The sequence below is a fragment of the Harpia harpyja genome, chromosome 2, assembly GCF_026419915.1.
Source record: "Harpia harpyja isolate bHarHar1 chromosome 2, bHarHar1 primary haplotype, whole genome shotgun sequence".
Lineage (NCBI taxonomy): Eukaryota > Metazoa > Chordata > Aves > Accipitriformes > Accipitridae > Harpia > Harpia harpyja.
The window spans coordinates 13804076-13821707 of record NC_068941.1 but is presented as its reverse complement, the minus strand read 5'-3'; the positions used below and the strand labels follow the sequence as shown (position 1 = coordinate 13821707).

The window sequence follows — 17632 nt, the reverse complement described above, 5'->3', positions numbered from 1 at the left end:
AAAAAGTAATCACACACTGAACAGGTAGTCGTTTGACGTGAATCATTACAAAATGACTGTGCATCCAATGCCAAGGGCATCAGCGTGACTTTTTGCCTGGGTATGTGTGTTTGTGAACATACGCAGTAGTAAAAAGAATAGTAGACTTTATTAATGGCAGGGAAAATCTATTGCCAAGGCTGATTCTGTTGCCACTTGAATTAATGGCAGAACTCTCATTACTTTTGTGGAAGCAATTTCAGTCCCTAAGAGATGGTGAGCCAGTGCCAGAGATATGGAAGAATGATTACCTGATTTTAAGTGCTTTGCTCTACCTCTGTTTTAGGAGGCAATTGAGTGCCAAGTATGATGCCATGAAGAAATGTAGTTCTCTGGAGTGGAGCACAGGCAACATGAGATCATCTTCCCTAGTCCCACACTGTCCTTCACAGCAATAAAACTTATTGAGGCACTTGCGGTTCAGGAAGCAGGAACCCAACTGATGACTTTGGGAGCAGGGTGTACAGCTTGGTGAAAACGCACGCCTGTTAATGGCAGCTTGTCCTACCCTTGCTAACTTTGCAATTAGTGTAAAAGGGACCATTTAGGGCTACAGAGAACCAATAATTGCCAGTGGAAGGAGGGAGGCTACCCTGAAACCAGGAGCTTTACAGTGTACCTGGGCTGGTGTGGGAGGCTGCATGAAACGAGAAGGCAGGAATCGTGATGCGAGTGGGACCCTGGAGCCATGTGCCTGTAGTGCTGGAGGCTTGTTTCCAGTTCTGTCTGGTCACTGGTGATGGTGCGCCTTGCACACGTGCACACGCATTCACATTCAGCTGTGCTGGGAGGAGAGTGCAGAGTAGACCTGAGTAATTAGTAACAGATTGTTCCTTTCAATCTGGTCAGTGCGTGCACGTATCAGAAACAAAAGGACTGGAAAAAGGAATTAAGACACGCAAAATGATCAAAGGCACGCTGGAGACCTCTTCAGTTTTGCACAATAATAGGTTCAGATGACCTTTTCTTTCTTTGGGGTACGGAGTTCAATTGACATTGAAATTTCCAGTCTCCAGGTTACTGTGGCTAGTTGCCTTCTGCCAGGAGTGTTAAAAAAATCAGTATGTGACCGCATTTCTTTCTAACTTAATTATGCACAAACTATAGGTTTCATAGGAATAATTGAATTAAGGGCTTGAATTTTGAGGTCAATGACTTTTTACAGCTACATCTGTCTGAAATATTTCAGTGCAAGATAAGGGTGAAACAGATGTTCAGTAACTTCAAGGTCACTGAGACAGAAGGAATGTTAAGTGAGGACTCCATCACAGCATTTTGTTAAGTGCATGTGATTCAAACACAATAAGTGAACAATTTGAAATGGGTTTTTATTGCTTTTAATTTAATTGAAAATCTGTGTGATAAGCCAGGGCTTCGCAAAGTAATTAAACAAAGAAGTAGCATTGCGGGGGCGGGGGGTGGAGTTACGCTGAAATAATTACAGCCTAAAGGGAGAGAGGAGTTCACAGCAGCTCCTATGGTGAGCGCGGGTCTGTACAGCGCAGGTAGGATGAGCTGTCATTTCACCGAAAGAAGGGATTCTTGTAGGAAGTTTGTAATGGTGAATGGGACAATGCTGAGGAAAACAGTGCTGTGTCAGACTGAGTCTTTATCTTTATTCTTTGCAATGTCCTCTACAGTGGAGTTTCATTTGTAGTAGTTTTTGATCATATGCTACACTTAAGCTCAGGGATCCCAGGGTGAATAGCTGTTGTTCTTGTATGGTAAGAATTAGCTGTTGTGGTGGTAATTTTTATGAATGTTTTGTATTGTGCATGTAGGCAGAGTGATAGGTAAGATTAAGGTGTTGTTGAGCTGAACAGACACATTGGAGCCCCGAAGATCTTATAATCCAATTTAATGGTGCCAAAGGTAGTGTCTGCTTCCACTGAAAATTTTGTTAATCGGAAAGTGAACTGATGTGCCTGTTGTCTTCTTACCCACTCCTGGTCCCTTCTCCCTCCTGTGCCTGATGACAGAGTGCTCACCGCGTATCTGTCTTTATTGCGCAGGGGGAAAGGTAGTGGCAATCACCATTAAACTCTGTCCTTGGGTGAGACTTTGTTCTGTAGTTTTACCTTGTCATTTCTGATCATGCTAGAAAGGGCAGGAAGAGATTTTTGAAAAATCTCCAGGTGATCCCCTGCCCCCAAACACAATCAGCATCTCTGAACAATTTCTAACAGATATTTGTCTAAGCTGGTCTTAAAATCTCTAGTGAGTGAGTTTCTAAAGCCTCACCTAATACTGTAGCCTGTTTTTTTCTATCCTTGTCACAAGACAGCTTTTGTCATTCCCCCCCCCGCCCCAACTGTCCTTTTCTGCACTTTAAGCCTATTATTAAAAGGTTGCCTGAGATGGATGCAACCAGGATTATGATGGGGAGTGGCAAATACTGTTGCTCCTCTACCAGCTGCAAGTGAGTACTTTTTGTAGAGGAGCTACAGCCCATTCTGCTCTCCACCACTCCACCTCAGTGCCTCTGCGGTGAAAAAGGAATGACAGTGCTGCAGAGAAGACGTAGATCAGATGAGAACTAAAATGGAACTACTGGAGATGGTGACCTTTAAAAAAAACCCTCATTTTTGGTTTGCTATTTATAGGGGAAAAGCATATGCTGGGCACAAAATTCCCCTTGAAATCACATCTGTTCTGAGCAACTTTGAACAATCTGTAGAAGCAAATTTTCTGTTCCACAATATAGTGCTTTCATTTTATATTTTTTTTAATTTTTTTTAAATAAAAGCAACCAACCCAAAAGTCCAAACATTTCAGAGGCTTGGTAGAGAGAAGGATGATTGTGTGGAGGTACTCTTCAGATACCCCAGCTTTCTGAACCTCTGAAGCAAAGGCTGTCTGCTCTTTTCAAATTTAGAAATCACTTAATTCACTTGGTATTTCTCAAGCAAATCCCCACAAGGAGAAAAACCTAGGCAAATACTGGATATGCATATCTCAGTCTATCTGTCAGTCTGCCATAAACTTTTTCTAAACTCAAGTCAATTTAACTGTACCTGAAAGGAGAGCAGACATCTCAAAGAGATCTAATTACTATAATTTTTTGAAAATAAGTAGCCAGGTAGAGCAGAGAGAACCTGGATGTGCCCCAGCATAGAAAGGGACAGCTGAAGAAAATGCAAACAGGAGATGAGGCCTTCTAAATGTCCAGCTTTGCTTGAGTGGGACAAAACAGCTGCAGGACACAAAGAAGAAGGGATGCCGTCCGCCTTTGTTCTGATGCTGAAGATGGTCTTTTTAGGAGAAAGAGTTAAAAATTCATTTCTCTCTAAGTGAAAGTTGGTAGACTCCTCCATATTTATTGTTTCTTCCAATGAAGAAACATCCTATCACCATGCCTATCACCATTGCAAAGCATGGTGATAGACAGTGCGAACTCCCCTCATACTCATATATTGCTTTATTTATATGTTTTAATTCTTCTCCTAATGGCAAGCTTAAATATATTGGTAACAGGAAGGGATAAATTGTACTGTGTGAAGGTATTGAACTGTACTATCAATATGTAACCTGAATAGATACGCGATCTTAACTGAGCCTGTTCTAATCTTGTCTTGGCCTCCATATCAGAAAGCAGATAAACAGGTTTCAGCTATTAAAAACTGTGAGACTGAAAGTACGTTACCAACTCCCACACGTTTTTCAAGTTTTCACACTCATTCATGCGTATTTTGGGCATTTTACGCTGCAATAATGTACAATTTCTCCCCTTTTTTGGAGCTCTGCCAAAAACCCTCAAATACCCCAAACTATGGCTGTTAGAGGCAATGCTGTGCTTGAAAACCAAGGTCAGCTGTACAGATCTATCAGTGCTTGCGGGCAAATACTCCAGCCCAAAGCTTTATTGGCATATATTTGGTGTGTGAGTCTATAGTTAGTTGCTTCCCCCGCCCCCCCACCTCCCACCCATGGCAGATGTTACAGACGTAGCTCTCTACCGCTGACAGTTTTCAGACAAGCAGTTTAAATTAAGACATCTCTTGGCTTGCAGGGATAACAAAAGCTGCTCTGATGGGTGCTTTTGTGCCTCCTGTGACTTCATTTTAATTGACGCATTAGGATCTGCAAATTGAGGGTATTTTTTGCTTTGTGCAAATGCCTTGACCCTAAAAACCTGACAAGTTAGGGGAGGGCAGTTTCCTTGGTTTCCTGCTGAGGCAGTGGTACATATATTCTTAAAAAGTAGGCCAGGATGTAATGCTTACTGCTGCTTCTCCCATTAGATTTTGTTATCCATCTATAGCTGTGGCTGTGTGAAGGCAAGAGATTGTGAAAAGCAACATGATCAGTGTTACTGTTGTGTTTGATTGTTCATGAACCCCATTTTGTTCTCCCTCCATACTCCCTTCAGTTAGGATTCATCTCACTTTTAGTTAGGTGTTGAGTTTAAGGTAATTTTCTATGCTCCCCGTAGAGTTAGTGGAGAAAGAGGGAAAGAGACTCTTCCTGAAGGCAACTCATCTCATGTGAGATAGGCATCTGAAAGAGGTGGTATTATTCATCCTCTGGAGGTAACTGTCTCTTCATTGAGGATGCAGCCACACTAGATGCCTGACTTTTAGTTAGCAAAGTTAGAGATGAGTCCTCCTTTCACTGTCCTGTTGTCTGGGGAGTTGCTGCTTCCTTCTGATCTTTGCTGTGATCCTGTATCATAGCATCTGCAATCAGTTTCTTGAAGTATCTCCATAAGGCCCTATTCATAGAAAAGAGGTGTTGAATAACGACCACAGTCCCAAGATATAATTTCCGTCTTGAATCCTGGCACAGTTGTCATATTCTTTTCCTGCTCTTTAAAAGCTTTCTTCATGACTTCTCCATTGCCTTTCACTATCCAGTTGCTAACACAACCAGTATGGTGCTGATATGTGATAGCAGTATAAGCCCCACGTCCCTATATGTCTGTTATGCACATAGAACTGCTAAGGCTAAATATTGTAAGACAACTGTAAATTCTTATAGCCTATTAAGTCCAATAAAATGAAATTCCAAAAAATACCAAATTAGTCTCAAATATTCTAAGAACTTAAGTCTCAGCCTTGCAACCTGACCTACTATATTTGTGCAGTCGTCCAACTCTGCAAGAGACTTACTCTTATAGAGGACCATCAAAACTAACGACACGTGCACTGGACTGACTGCAGTTGTAACATCCCTTCAGCTTCCCAATTAAATGAAAGTTCTTGCAGTGTCCATTTTGCTTTCGCTATTTGATTAGAAAGCCTCACATGAGACATTTGGCTGGCTTGAACTCACAGTTGGGGATGGAGAAGGTTTTAACACAGCCTGCTCACAGGCAGGCTGACTTCATGAAAACACTAGCCTGCATTTTTTTCTTTCAAGCCGGTATAGCTCTTATACAGAATTGGGGCTTGCGATTTTTGTGTGGCTGGTGAGCGAGGAAGGTTATGAGTTTCCGTGTGAGTTGATGTTAGTGTTTATACTAGTTTGCCATCCAGTGACATTCTCATATGTGTATCAGGAAGGTGAAACCAATACATTAGAAAACCTCAAGGAGGGCTCTCTGCAGGGAGGATGCTCACATTACCTCTTCTGACCTATGCAAGGTAACAGACCGATTGCTGCAGTCAGCTTGAACTCTGAATAAGCTGGATGTCAAATTGCAGATATTTTCTTACACATAAAACTCTTCCTTGACATTTTCTTGTGGCCTGGTCCCTGCCTGAGTTTTGTCTTCTGGGAAAGAAAAGTATGATATCCTGAGCTTTCTAGGAAATTTGAAATAAGCCAGTGCTTGTTTATGGCGCTGGATTTTCTTTATAACTTAAACACTGTTGGTCAAATGAATATTTTAAATATGTTTTGCTTAAATGACTGTTGTTAACCTTCCTGGTAATCAAGCCTTAGGAAGAGAGGGGGAGCCTCAATCATGGTAATATTCGGCAGCAACCTTAAAGGCATCTTTCAACATTTAAATGAGTGAAGATATGTCAGAGTAGTATTGGGACAATGGAGTAATGAATCAGACCCCTGGGATTTTCTGTTTCCTGCCAAGTATAGGCATACATGGAAGTAGTACAGCAAAAAATAAGTATTTGGATCTCAAGTGATTCTTTGCAGAAGTCCACGTCATTTCTTTGTGACTTAGAAAAGAATGCCTCTGTTCTGAAATCTGGTGAAATACTGAACTGGAAAAACATTTTGACCTTTAAGATCTTTTTTTGGTGAAAAATTCACAGTAAACAAAGTTGTGGGCTTATGTTGAGTTTGGTAAATTGTTCACTTGAGAGTGAAGCCCTCACTTTCCCAAATGAAAATTCCAGAAAATACTTCTAAATTGTTTTTTTCTGGAATTTTTGTTTTATTAAAAATATCTAAAAATATACATTGGAATCCAGATTACTTGGAATTTTCTCCCTTTCCCATAAAACCCAAACTACTTTTGGTTTAAACTGAGAAGAAATTTTTATGATCTATTTTTTGGCCTTGCTGGTGAACAGAATCTGTAGAAAAGACTTGGGGTAAATCAGTAGGTTTTGCTGCCAGAAACCTTGTACCATGCCAGATTTACAATGCTAGCTCATACAAACTAAATCCCAGACTCTGGCGGGAGATAGCAACTTGTGGTTTTATGTGTCCCAAGATGTGTGATATGGCTGATGATACAGACAAACGAGTGCTCTTGAGAGAGTTTGAAGTATGGGAGGACTGTGATGAGGAGCTAATTTATTAGCTTCATAGGATGGCAAGAAAGAGAAGATGAGTGAGCAGGCTTGTTTGACTATGTTTGCCTTTCCCCACAGCAAATTGGGAAAGGGACTTTTTATCTAGTGAAATTACTCTCATTTTCCATTCTTTAGGTAATTCTTTCTTTCTTTTTTTAATATCTAAACTCCTTTATTGATTCTGTTTTGCCAGGGTAATGGTTTAAATAAGCTAGAATAACTGGCACTTAAATGATAAGACCTACCATCCTCCTGTCAGTCAGTGCTGTAGTAAAGGCCAGAAGATGCCCTCCCTGACCCAGAAGGAGATGTGAGCCAAGCAGGCAGGACTTAAAAGCCATGCTCACTTATCTCTCTATGTGTTGGTGAGGAGCAGACCTGGGCTTTGTTTTCAAGAAGTAAAACGTCTCTGTTTCTTCACCAATTCCCAACAAGGATGGGGCAGTTACTTTTACTCTGGCCCTCCTGCATCTCTGGTGGTACGGCAATAAGGATGGAGAAAGAGTGCAAAAGAAGAGCGGGGGTAAATAAGGTAGTGACAAAATTATGCGGGGCCCAAATGGGGGTGAGAAAGTTTAATATGATTATTTATTGTTATTGTTTTCTGAAAATGCAAATCTCTACTCAAACTGGCACTGATACAGAAATCTGGAGTGACAAGGGTTGGGCAATTAATTTCTTTCATCTAAAGCAGGGTCCTGCCAGCCCATCGCCTACCAACAGCTAACAATTCTGGGTAAACAAAGCTGTAATTTGGTGCAGAGGAAACCAGGCAGAGAACGGAGAGACGGATGGGCCGCGCAGTGGGTCAGACAGAAGGGCTCAGCTCAAGCGTTTCATGCGGTGTCTGGAAGAGGAATGTGAGAAGTGGGAGGGCAGCAGCTGGAGAAGGTTATCGGGGTGTATTTCCTTTAATGCATCAGGATCTATTGTGTGTGTGGCGTCTCTGCTGGCAAAGAGTTTTGCGGCAATTTCAGCAGCATGAGTATTTCTTTCTGACTTTTCTTTTTCCCCTTGCAGCGCTGGTGATGGTCCTGAATAGCACGAGTGTCAGCTGGAGTGCCCGCATTCAGATTTTTCTTACCTTTTGCAAGCTTGTAGCAATTCTGATAATTATAGTCCCCGGAGTTATCCAGCTAATTAAAGGTATGAAATGAAAAGTAAATGCTTTTAAAGTGCTTTTATCTTTACCCTCCCCAGTCTTTCCCCACCTGCCTCCACCAAATAATGCTTATAGCAGCAAAATCTCTTAATTAGTCTGTGCTTGCTTAACTGAAGCTCTGTACTGTCATGTAATTGATTAGAAGTGGAACTACACTGGGGTGAACTGGTATTTCCTTCAGCATGCCAATGAGTCTCTTCAGATCAGACTCTGTTTTCAAATGAGCGAAAGGATTGCCCTCCTCTGTAATTTGCCTTTGGCATGAACTTTGTAAAAGGGGCAGGATGGGTTTTAATGGCAGATGGGCACAGCCCTAGTCCAGGCAGAATATGTCTCCTTTAACTGGGCTCATGCCTAGTCCTGTTTGGTACTGGGTATGTGGTGGTGGAGGGGGCTCAGAATATATGAAAGAAACGGTATCATGGATGCTGTTCTACCACTTTGGTGATGTAGACTGTGAAGTTAAAGGTGCTGTACTGGCAAGAGACACTGTAGTTAGCTATTGCTTTCATGGGCTTCCTGCCTGCAAGTACTGGATTCTTGTGCCGCATGCATGCTTTACTTCTTCCAAGTGAAAAACTAAAGCATACCTAAAAGCAATAGTCTGGGGCTAACCCAAGCATAGGAAAGGAAAGCAGAAGTGTTTGCAGGGCCAGAATTACTCTATGGACTTTATCAGTGTTGCTGCATAAGCAAGGAGCGTGAAAACACACCATTGTTCTCCGCAGCAGCCCCCAGCACAGACATGGCGGCGCAGGCCTTTCCTTGGCTCTCTGGAAGTCGTTGGGGTGAAGCCATGCTGGCAGAGAAACTCTTTCCACTGACATATGCTTAGCTACCTGAAGAGGCTTTTCCACTACAGCCCTATCAGCAGCGGGTGCGAGATGGCGAAGAGCCCCAGCTCACTCTCGTTACAATAACGCTGGGCAATAGCTAACAAAGCACAAGGAGCCGTTCAGCGCAGAGGGTCAGAATGGGGAGCACTTTTTAATGAATTGGTGGCAGATTAAAAATTATCACGGTTGTTGGGTCTGTCCCTGGGGATGCTCTTTTATGATGCTTCACAAAGCCTCCCATCTGACTCAGCAGCGCAGCATTAGGCTCTGCGGTGAGCTCAGTTTCTCAGGGATGGGCAGCTCTCTGTGGTTAGAAATAGACTCTGAAATAAAAGTTTTCCTGTGTAGCACTCTGCTGATTCACTATGTCTGTTTTCATGTTTCTTACTTCCTCTCTGGCAGTTGCAATGCCTCTTCCCTCACCTCCTTTCATGTGCAAAATTTCTCTCTCTTCCCACCCACCCCATTTTTTCTAGACCTTTGGAACAGGCCAGACCCAGGTTTGGTTGGGGTTTGCTGCCCTTAAGTAGCTCAGATAGTGTCCCTGACTCCCTACTGGGACCTTCCTCTGGCCACAGCTCTTCCCTTACCCAAAAAGCCTCTGCGTCAGTGGGAATTTTGACTGAGGGCTCAGTAAAAACCAAGTAAAGGATAGAGGATTTGACCCATTGCTAATTTAAGTCTGAATGAATTCTGCTTCTTTCTGCTCCTTTTCTGTGGAGGATCATTGTTTCTCAGGAAATTTGGGATATTGTAGGGAGGTCTTACAAACCACAGAGCACCTTGTAAATAAATAAGAGCATAATACAACTCTTACATGTTTTCATTTAGAGATACGTAATTCTTACTTGCTGTAATATTAATACAGTACTGACTGTAATGTGGTAGGGAGTTACTAAATTTTTCAGTGGTAGAAATGTTTAAGATACTGGGTTTGTTTACCTTAAAAATGTTGCTTGTGAGTGAAATGATAGCAATGTTCCTTCTGATTAGAATGTTAAACAAGTGAAATTTGCCACAGCAAAAACTACAGAGCTCATTCTGCTCTTTCATGTTGATGTAAGTCACTGCCGGACATGACAGTGCAGTGAGCGTCATTAAGCTCAGAATGCTTTGAAAAAAATTAATAGGTCAAATTCTGTTACTGCATGACTAGGGATGCCATGAAACCTTTTTCAATTGCTGGCAGATTACAGCTGCAAGGGTTGGGTCAGAAATTAAGGTCAAGGGCAGAACTTGAAGTTAGTGAACTGTTGGGTGATTAAATGTTCCGTGGTGTGATATATTTATTTGTTTTAAAGTAGGAGGCGACCAAAGAGCTTATTTTTCAATATTGTTTTTGTTGATGTTGCAGGAGAAACACAGCACTTTAAAAATGCCTTTGCGGGGAATGATGCCAGTGTTATGGGATTACCACTTGCTTTCTATTCAGGAATGTATGCCTATTCAGGCTGGTAAGTTGTTGAAACCTATAAGTATTTGTCCTGAAAACAAGCACTAGTATGCTTTAACAAAGACATTTATTTATATGAAGAAATGAGTAGCACTTTCTACATCTTTTGCCAAACTACATCATGTAGTAAGGGTAGATCTCACCACTGTTCCATATGCTCAGTAGTTATTCTGCAAGCAGCTCTACAAAGGACAGATTTTTCTTCTCCAGTGTACAATAGGTAAACATGCACTGAACAGTAAAGAAATCAGACTTTTATTTCTGTTCTTAAGACTAGAAATAAAGGCAACAAGAAAGGAATGTTTTTAATTTTTCATTAGGCATTTTGATAAAAGGATAAAAGGGATAATGAAGCTTTAATTTTTGTTGAACAAGTCAGTAATTACGCGAAAAACAAATCTGTGAACTGTTACAAAGTCGTGTTGACCTCAGCCTTCGCTTTGTAAAAGCAGTGTTTGAAGAATAAGTGAACCATGATAACATCAGTATAGACCACAAAACAAGGTAAAACCCCAGATTCTTATGCCTCTTGCTCCAAGAGAATTGGACCTCACTTAACAAGAAGTGCAACTGGCTCCCATAGAAGTCAAGTGCTATTGACTGTGAGCAAAGGTATGAGAATCTGCCTTCAAGTATTCTGCTCAGAACTTTCTTTCAAGTTCTTTCCCTGTCCCCCACCAAAGTACACAGCAGCTGATTTGAAAGGTGCCACCGCTCTTAGAATCTGCCTTGTGATTTATTCATGCTTAGTGAGGGTTCCACGTTGCACAGTGCCAACGTGCTTTTGCAGCAGCAGTGTGTGTGTGGAGGAAAGACTACAGTGCACAGAGTGGGCTTATTTTGAGATAGCTTTGTCTGCAGGTCTTCCCTTTCCTTTGCATAGCCTCACAGGCAGCCAAGTTCTTTACCTTGCACAAAAGGCGAGGGCTGAGAGATAAGGGTTTTATTTATTTAATTCAGAGGGACAATGGGCTGAGCATTTGAGTTCTCTGCCTGTCTGTAACTCCCTGGTTGCAGGAGCATTATAAACATGCACACTGAAGTACTGAACAGAACTTTTATATTAAAAGGGGGAAGGGGGGGACCCCAAGAGAGTCCAAAGCCTTTAGCTGTGATAGATACATAAGAAAAGAGCCTGGCATTTTGAAGCCTCAAAGAAATTGAACTCATTATGCAGACGGTCTCTACTTTCTTCCTTCTCTCTCATATAACCGCCTCTGTTTCTCATATCCATACGTGTGATGGTTTCTCACTTTTAAAATATTAACCTAGCAGTACATTTTTCTATGAAGGCAATTTTAAAAGCTCTTTAATATTATTCATCACGGAGGCAGAGTTTGTTTACTGTAAAATGCTACATCAAAAATACTGTTATTCTGCTGCTTCTTTCCTATTTCTTTCCATTTTCCACCTAACATTCCAAACCCCTACAATTAAAATAATCTCTTTTTTTCCTTTACACCTTCTGACTTTTATTTCAAGGTCCTTATTTGCCACTTATAAAAGAAATTAGCAGGAAAAGACCTAATTTGGCTAGTGGTTCTTCCCAGCTGCCTATTTGTCTTTGTCACCAGCTCAAATTGATTGCTGCAGAGCACAGAGGAGCAGACCATTAAGTGGAGTGTCAATACCCTTGCACTATCAGTTTCATGGGGCTAAATCAATCCAGTAAGCTGAATGTGAAGGAGTGTTGCAAGTGTTGGTGTTGCGTCCCAGGACGCAGGCAGAATTTTATGCATCGCCTATGAGGCTATTAACTTTTAATGATACAGCTTTAAAGAACAAAACAAAGGTAGTATCTGTTATATGTGTGGGTTCATCCTGCGAAGAGCAAGTGTAGACTGTTTGGTATATAAAATGCTAGGTGAGAAAGGACAAGTAGAGAAAAGAATGCAAGGAAGCGTGTCTTTGCATCAGTAAAAGGACTGATGCAGGACTGTCAAATTACTTCTTTCTAGCCGCGGGACTAAGACCACAAAGAAGTAGCTGAACATCTTACTCATCAGAAGCCATCTCTCCTTTGAACTATCCCAACCTCTTCTTTTGTGCTCTGTGCACTACCAAGTTTAGAAACAAGTACTGAGGTGGTTGTATAAGATGGCAAATCTAGTTTTACAGAATTTCATGCTCGGTCACAAAATCCCATTTTTTAAAACAGCGAGCCAGTGCTAACTCGTTCTGCTAACCCAGATCTGGTCCAAGACTTATAATGGAGAAAAGTTACCAGACTTTCTGCCAGATCAGGTACCATTTGTTTATTCACTGTAGCACTGTTGGGTCCGATATCATTTGTCTTCCTGCATGAAAGTAGAAAGCCAGCATAAGCACTGTATTGACTGCTCTGTTTAATTAGCCAGGATGTGACTTTGTGCCCGTATCTGGGCCAGGCACATCTGTGTGATCCAGTGATGCACAGACCTAGTGCTAATAAATGCAGAACAGAGGGTTCAGTGACCTTGAGGCTTATGGTTGCTTTGTATGCAGGGCTGTACCTGGTGAGTAGTTCCTATGAATTCCCATAGGTAGCTGTCTCTTGCACGCTGCTGGAATACGACCAGAGTGCAGCCTGTACTGGAGGTTGTGCAAGAGCACGCAGGATTAGCAGCCTGGGTTTGTGATTGTATATGACACACTAGTGTCAAAATCCTGGTTTTAGGAGGGTTTTTTTTGAGGCTTCGTTTATTTTTATTGTTAAGAAGTCCTTGCTGAATACCCTGATGAGAATTTTTGCCAATATAACCCTAAACTGTGAAAGGCTACAGCCACAGATGGAATATGAAGCTTGAGGGTGCATGTGTGTTTGTGTATAGGATTAGGGTAAACTGTAATTTGCCTAGTATGCCGGGGAAAAAACCCCTGATTTAATTCCACACCGATATTACATAGCTTTTGACTTTTTTTCTGCTTTGCTGTCTTTTCTGCGAATTCCCTTCATGAGTGTGGGAATGAGGGAAGGTTAAATCTCACACTCTCCTTAATCCAAACATGGGTCTGCAAAGTCTACTATAATTAACAGCAGTGCTTAACTAAAAGCATCATCTTGATTCTTTGGGAAAGAAATACAGAGTCAAAATCTACCAAGCCCTTATAATACATTTTATAACTCTTTTCTAGGTTTTACCTCAATTTTGTTACTGAAGAAGTGGAAAACCCTGAAAAGTATGTACCTAATTTTTTTCTTGACTTTTGAAAAATGGTCGTAAAATTTAAAATGCTATAAAAGTAGTGATCTTCAGAAATTCTGCATGCTGGTCAAGTTGCTTGCTTTCCAGCAGATCTGGTATCTATTTGAATTGCAACTGTTTGAAGATTTGCTATTTTTGGCCTGTCGTGACCTTGTTATGTATTCTGCTTTTATGTGCACAGAAAGCAGAAAACTAAGTAGATCTCCGGGGCTCTGATTCTCCCCCTCAGGATACAAGTAACTATCAGTGGCTCCTTTCAGTGGAAGTTACTGGTATCCTGTCAGGGAAATCTTGCCCAAGAAACTTATCTGCTGCAATATTTGGCAGTTTTGCTGTGTTTAAATATTAATCAAATACTTAGTTCTACTTCTTTTAGATGTCTGAGAGTTGCAGGATCTTGAATACACATAGCACAGCATCCGATCCAATTAAGCCGAACAGGGGATATTGGTGGGAGTCTGTTTCAAACCAGAGATGAATACTCTCACAGCACCTGTCTGTAAAATATGGGAAGAAAAGCTGTCCTGTTAGGGAGAGTTTGATTTGGCAGATCTATTTTGGTAGATAGGTTTTGGTACGTGCGGCCAGTAATAAAACAATATTAACCTTTTCTAAAAATTAAAGAAAATATGCCTTGTCAAATCAAATTGTGGTCTTTGAGGAAACTAACAATTTACTTGATTAAAAATTAATGGGTAGGTATAATTTTCTTAGGTTTTTAAAATAAGATACGTGGCTGGGTACCAAATAACTTAGTGTTTAAAAAGACCCTCAGCACTGTACATTCAGAGAATATGAAGCTACATATCTGAGATATGTAGAGAAAGAAAAAAAACAACCCCTAAACAGCCATCGATGAGGAGCATGTAGAAGGTTTTTAGTTGGTTTCTTCGAAGTCTGAACCAAGCCTGGTGCTGTTCAGTATTTTCTTCAGAGACCTGAAAATAATTATAAAGAAATTGATGATAAAACATGAGGATGGCAGAAAGACTGGCAGATTTCCATTGTTTCAGTGCCTTTGAGGTGTCTTGGGTGTTAACAGGCTCTTTAATATGATCTGAATATGTATATGGAAGGCTGGATGCTGAAACCAGACAAATGCAGGTAGAAAATACAGCATTAATATTTAATAAGGTGGTTGACTAATCATTAGCATAGATACCTATGTACAATTCGTTTTTTCACTGGTAGTCTTCAGTTCAGACAGAACACCTTTTTAGAAGCTGTGCTTTAGTAAAACACAAGTTATTTGGCTCAGTGGAGAGCAGCTGGCTAATGCTTCCCAGGCCTGGGACACACAGGAACTCAGGCTAGATGATCTAGTGGCAAATCTGGGTTTAACTACCAAGAATATGTGTGCTTTATAAAGTCAGGGAGGCAGAGATTTTAAAAAACCCACCACATATTTTCAACTTTTGAAAAACCATTGTATGGCAGGCTGGCTTGAAAGGAGTGAAGTGATTCTGGTCCAAGATTTCTACTGCTTCAGGAAATTCTGGGGAGATGGGTTAGCAGCCAGAGTCTTGGTGATGTGATCAAAAGCATTTGCTAGAAGCAATATAATTTGTAAATTATCATGTGGTTACCATCAATACTGTGTGATGTTTTTAAACGTGCACATGCCTACCACCTTTTGGGACCTTACATACACTTATGTGTCTCTGCAGTTCTCTTAACTGTATGGTGATTAACTGAAATTATTGGTAATTTTCATTGCAGTTGGTTTATATCGACTTCTTTTTTCTTGTGGTTTGAGTCAGAGGAGTGCGTATTTTTGAACATATTGCCCTCTGCTGCGTAGGACAGAAAGGCATAGTTCCTTTTCTTTTTTAACTAAGCACCCATCGAAGGATGTTGTATCACAGCTAAGAAAAGTGGTGTGGTTTTCTTCCTTGCAGCTGGGATGGGAGGGAGGGAGAGACTCTCTCCTCTGCCCCCATCTCCGGAGAGCTTCTCTGTTCTCCAGGTTACCCTTGGAGAGCTGCTGAAGTTAATTGTGCTGCTAGTGGGGATGCAGGACCAGGGGGCAAGCCACATAGCCTGGCTGGTTTGGTGTATTCCAGGTCAGCTCTGGAAAAACGAGCTCAATGTTACATGTGCAATGTTGTCGCAAAGCTGTTAAAGCTTCCCCTCATCACTCTTCTTCTTGGGGTTGCGCTTTGAGGGGACAAGAAGGGAAGATGCCCAGTCTTTACAGCAGGGTGCCTGGGGTCACAATCTCCACACAAAGGTACAAATGTACAGTAGAAGAGATTGGGATTTTAAATGTTGCTAAATAAGTGGCAGGTGATTGCAGGACAAGTGGAACGCTACCAGCTGTGCTGATGGAGATCCCTGCACTACCCGTAAATGGGGATTCTGGACTCCATTAACCCGAAACAAGCAATTAAACGAAACAGTTGGAAAATTTTTTTTTTTTTTAATCCAGTTGCCACCTGTGACTGGCTCTGTTGGAAAGATGTCCTGCTGAACAGGGACCTGCTCTGCCACCATTCCCAAAGATACAGGGCAAGGGAATAATGTGGACTAATCCCAGGGGCAACTGTCTCAGCTCCCACCAAACTTGGTGCAGGCATTAGGTGAGCCACTAATTGTGCTGCTGTTGTAGGCATTTATTAGAACTCAATTGCTGCGGAGGTATTATGTTAGCTGTTTTTAAAAGGGAAGAGGGAAGTACAGGCTTGAACCACTTAGGCTGTAACAGCTCCAGGTGTGCAATTTGTAATGTTTGTCAATGGTTAGGGATGCAAATTACTTACAACGACAGAGGTGAGCATGGTGATGCCTTCTGCACTGCGTGTGCCAAGGTAAATGTTTGTCTGAGAATCAGTCACAGTTGCAAATTTCTAGGTGTGCGGCAGCTTTTAAAGTAACTGACAGCTGGTGCTGAGATGAATGATCGTCACCGTCCCCATGTTAACCGGCCTGCTGCAAACCCGCAGTGAAGTGTACCGAAAGAGTTGTGGGGAGGATAGCAGAGTTACAGCAGGGGGAATGCAGAGAGGCTCTAGCAGAGAAAGGAGTTGAAGTGGACCTGCCAAGGGCCCACGTTTGTGAAGACCTGGCTTTAATCCTCTTTTTATGTGGCGAGTCCTGGACTCCCTCTCTGCTGATGTGGTATTGTGGAGGGTGAGAGAGAGAGAGAGATGGGTCAGGGCCCTAGAATACATCCTGAAATGCACAAGAAGGTGGAAACATCTACTTTTAGACATTAATGTTTTCCAGATAGGGATTGCTTTGTTTGCTGTGGTGTGTGCGGCACCAGGAAGGCTTGCTGGGGTACAGCAAGTGCCATTGGAAATGTAGGAGAGGGGCAGGGGAAGGGGGGATGCTCGTGACCTTGCCTAGCTGAAAGCCACCTTTGTGCTCCAGTGGAGTGGCTGTTTGTACAGGCAGAAAGGGCTCCCGAAAGCTGTGGGAGTCTGTGTAGGTGCAGCAGTCTGCCCAGGCGCAACAAATTGCAGATTTAGGTCTATAAATAGGATAAATACTACGGGCCTGAGGCACTGAGATACTTAGGCGATATGAAATCTTAGAGAGAGAGAGCTGACACAGACACAGTGGAAATGAGCCAAGTGGAGAAGAAGCGCCCTTTAAATTATAGAAGGGAGAATGGAAAAAGGGAAAAAAAAAAAATCTGAAAGTGAATGCCACTACTTTTTGAACAGATTTTTGGAAGTAGTGCTGAATTCTCACTTTGGAAATGTCACAGTCCCTTCTTTTGTATAAGAAAAAGGACATTATTATAACCCCAGTTATCGTAAGATGTAAAAGTAGCTGTTTCTGTCTCCTGCTAAACCCCCTTTTGATGTCTCATTTTTAAGCCTGGACTCATTTCTTTATTCTTCTTTGTTAAAGTGCTTCCCTCATACAGCATTAGTAGGATCTGAAGCAACACGAAGTTGATGTTTGTTTTACAAGGAGCTGTGGTTGCAGTGTTCAGCTGCTTTAATGTACCTTTTTTTTAAAAGAACCTGAAATAATTTTATTATCAAGAGTATGTGGAACAACGTTGCAGTGTAATAACAAATTTCTTTTACTTTTGAAAATTATGCTTTGCATATGTGTGCTGGGTCAATAGCAATTGCTGTTTGAAGTGAAATATCTGAATAATCCTTGAAGCAGAGCTTCACCAAAATAACCTCAAGAAGCCACGTCACATGCAGCTTTGATCTTTTTGATTTTCTTACATTATAAGGATCAGCCCTACTCAAACTGAGGTCGTACTGTATTGTCTAAATAATAAGTGAATGAAA

General features: G+C 41.6%; 1 protein-coding gene across 1 annotated transcript in view; it reads left to right on the top strand.

Moving 5' to 3' along the window:
* SLC7A11 (solute carrier family 7 member 11) overlaps positions 1 to 17632 on the top strand; it is a 61578-nt gene that overhangs the window by 8475 nt on the left and 35471 nt on the right. Inside the window, exons 4-6 of the mRNA XM_052815545.1 lie at positions 7761 to 7886; positions 10093 to 10192; positions 13306 to 13350. Of these exons, the coding sequence (XP_052671505.1) occupies positions 7761 to 7886; positions 10093 to 10192; positions 13306 to 13350 (271 nt within the window). The remainder of the gene's footprint in view (positions 1 to 7760; positions 7887 to 10092; positions 10193 to 13305; positions 13351 to 17632) is intronic.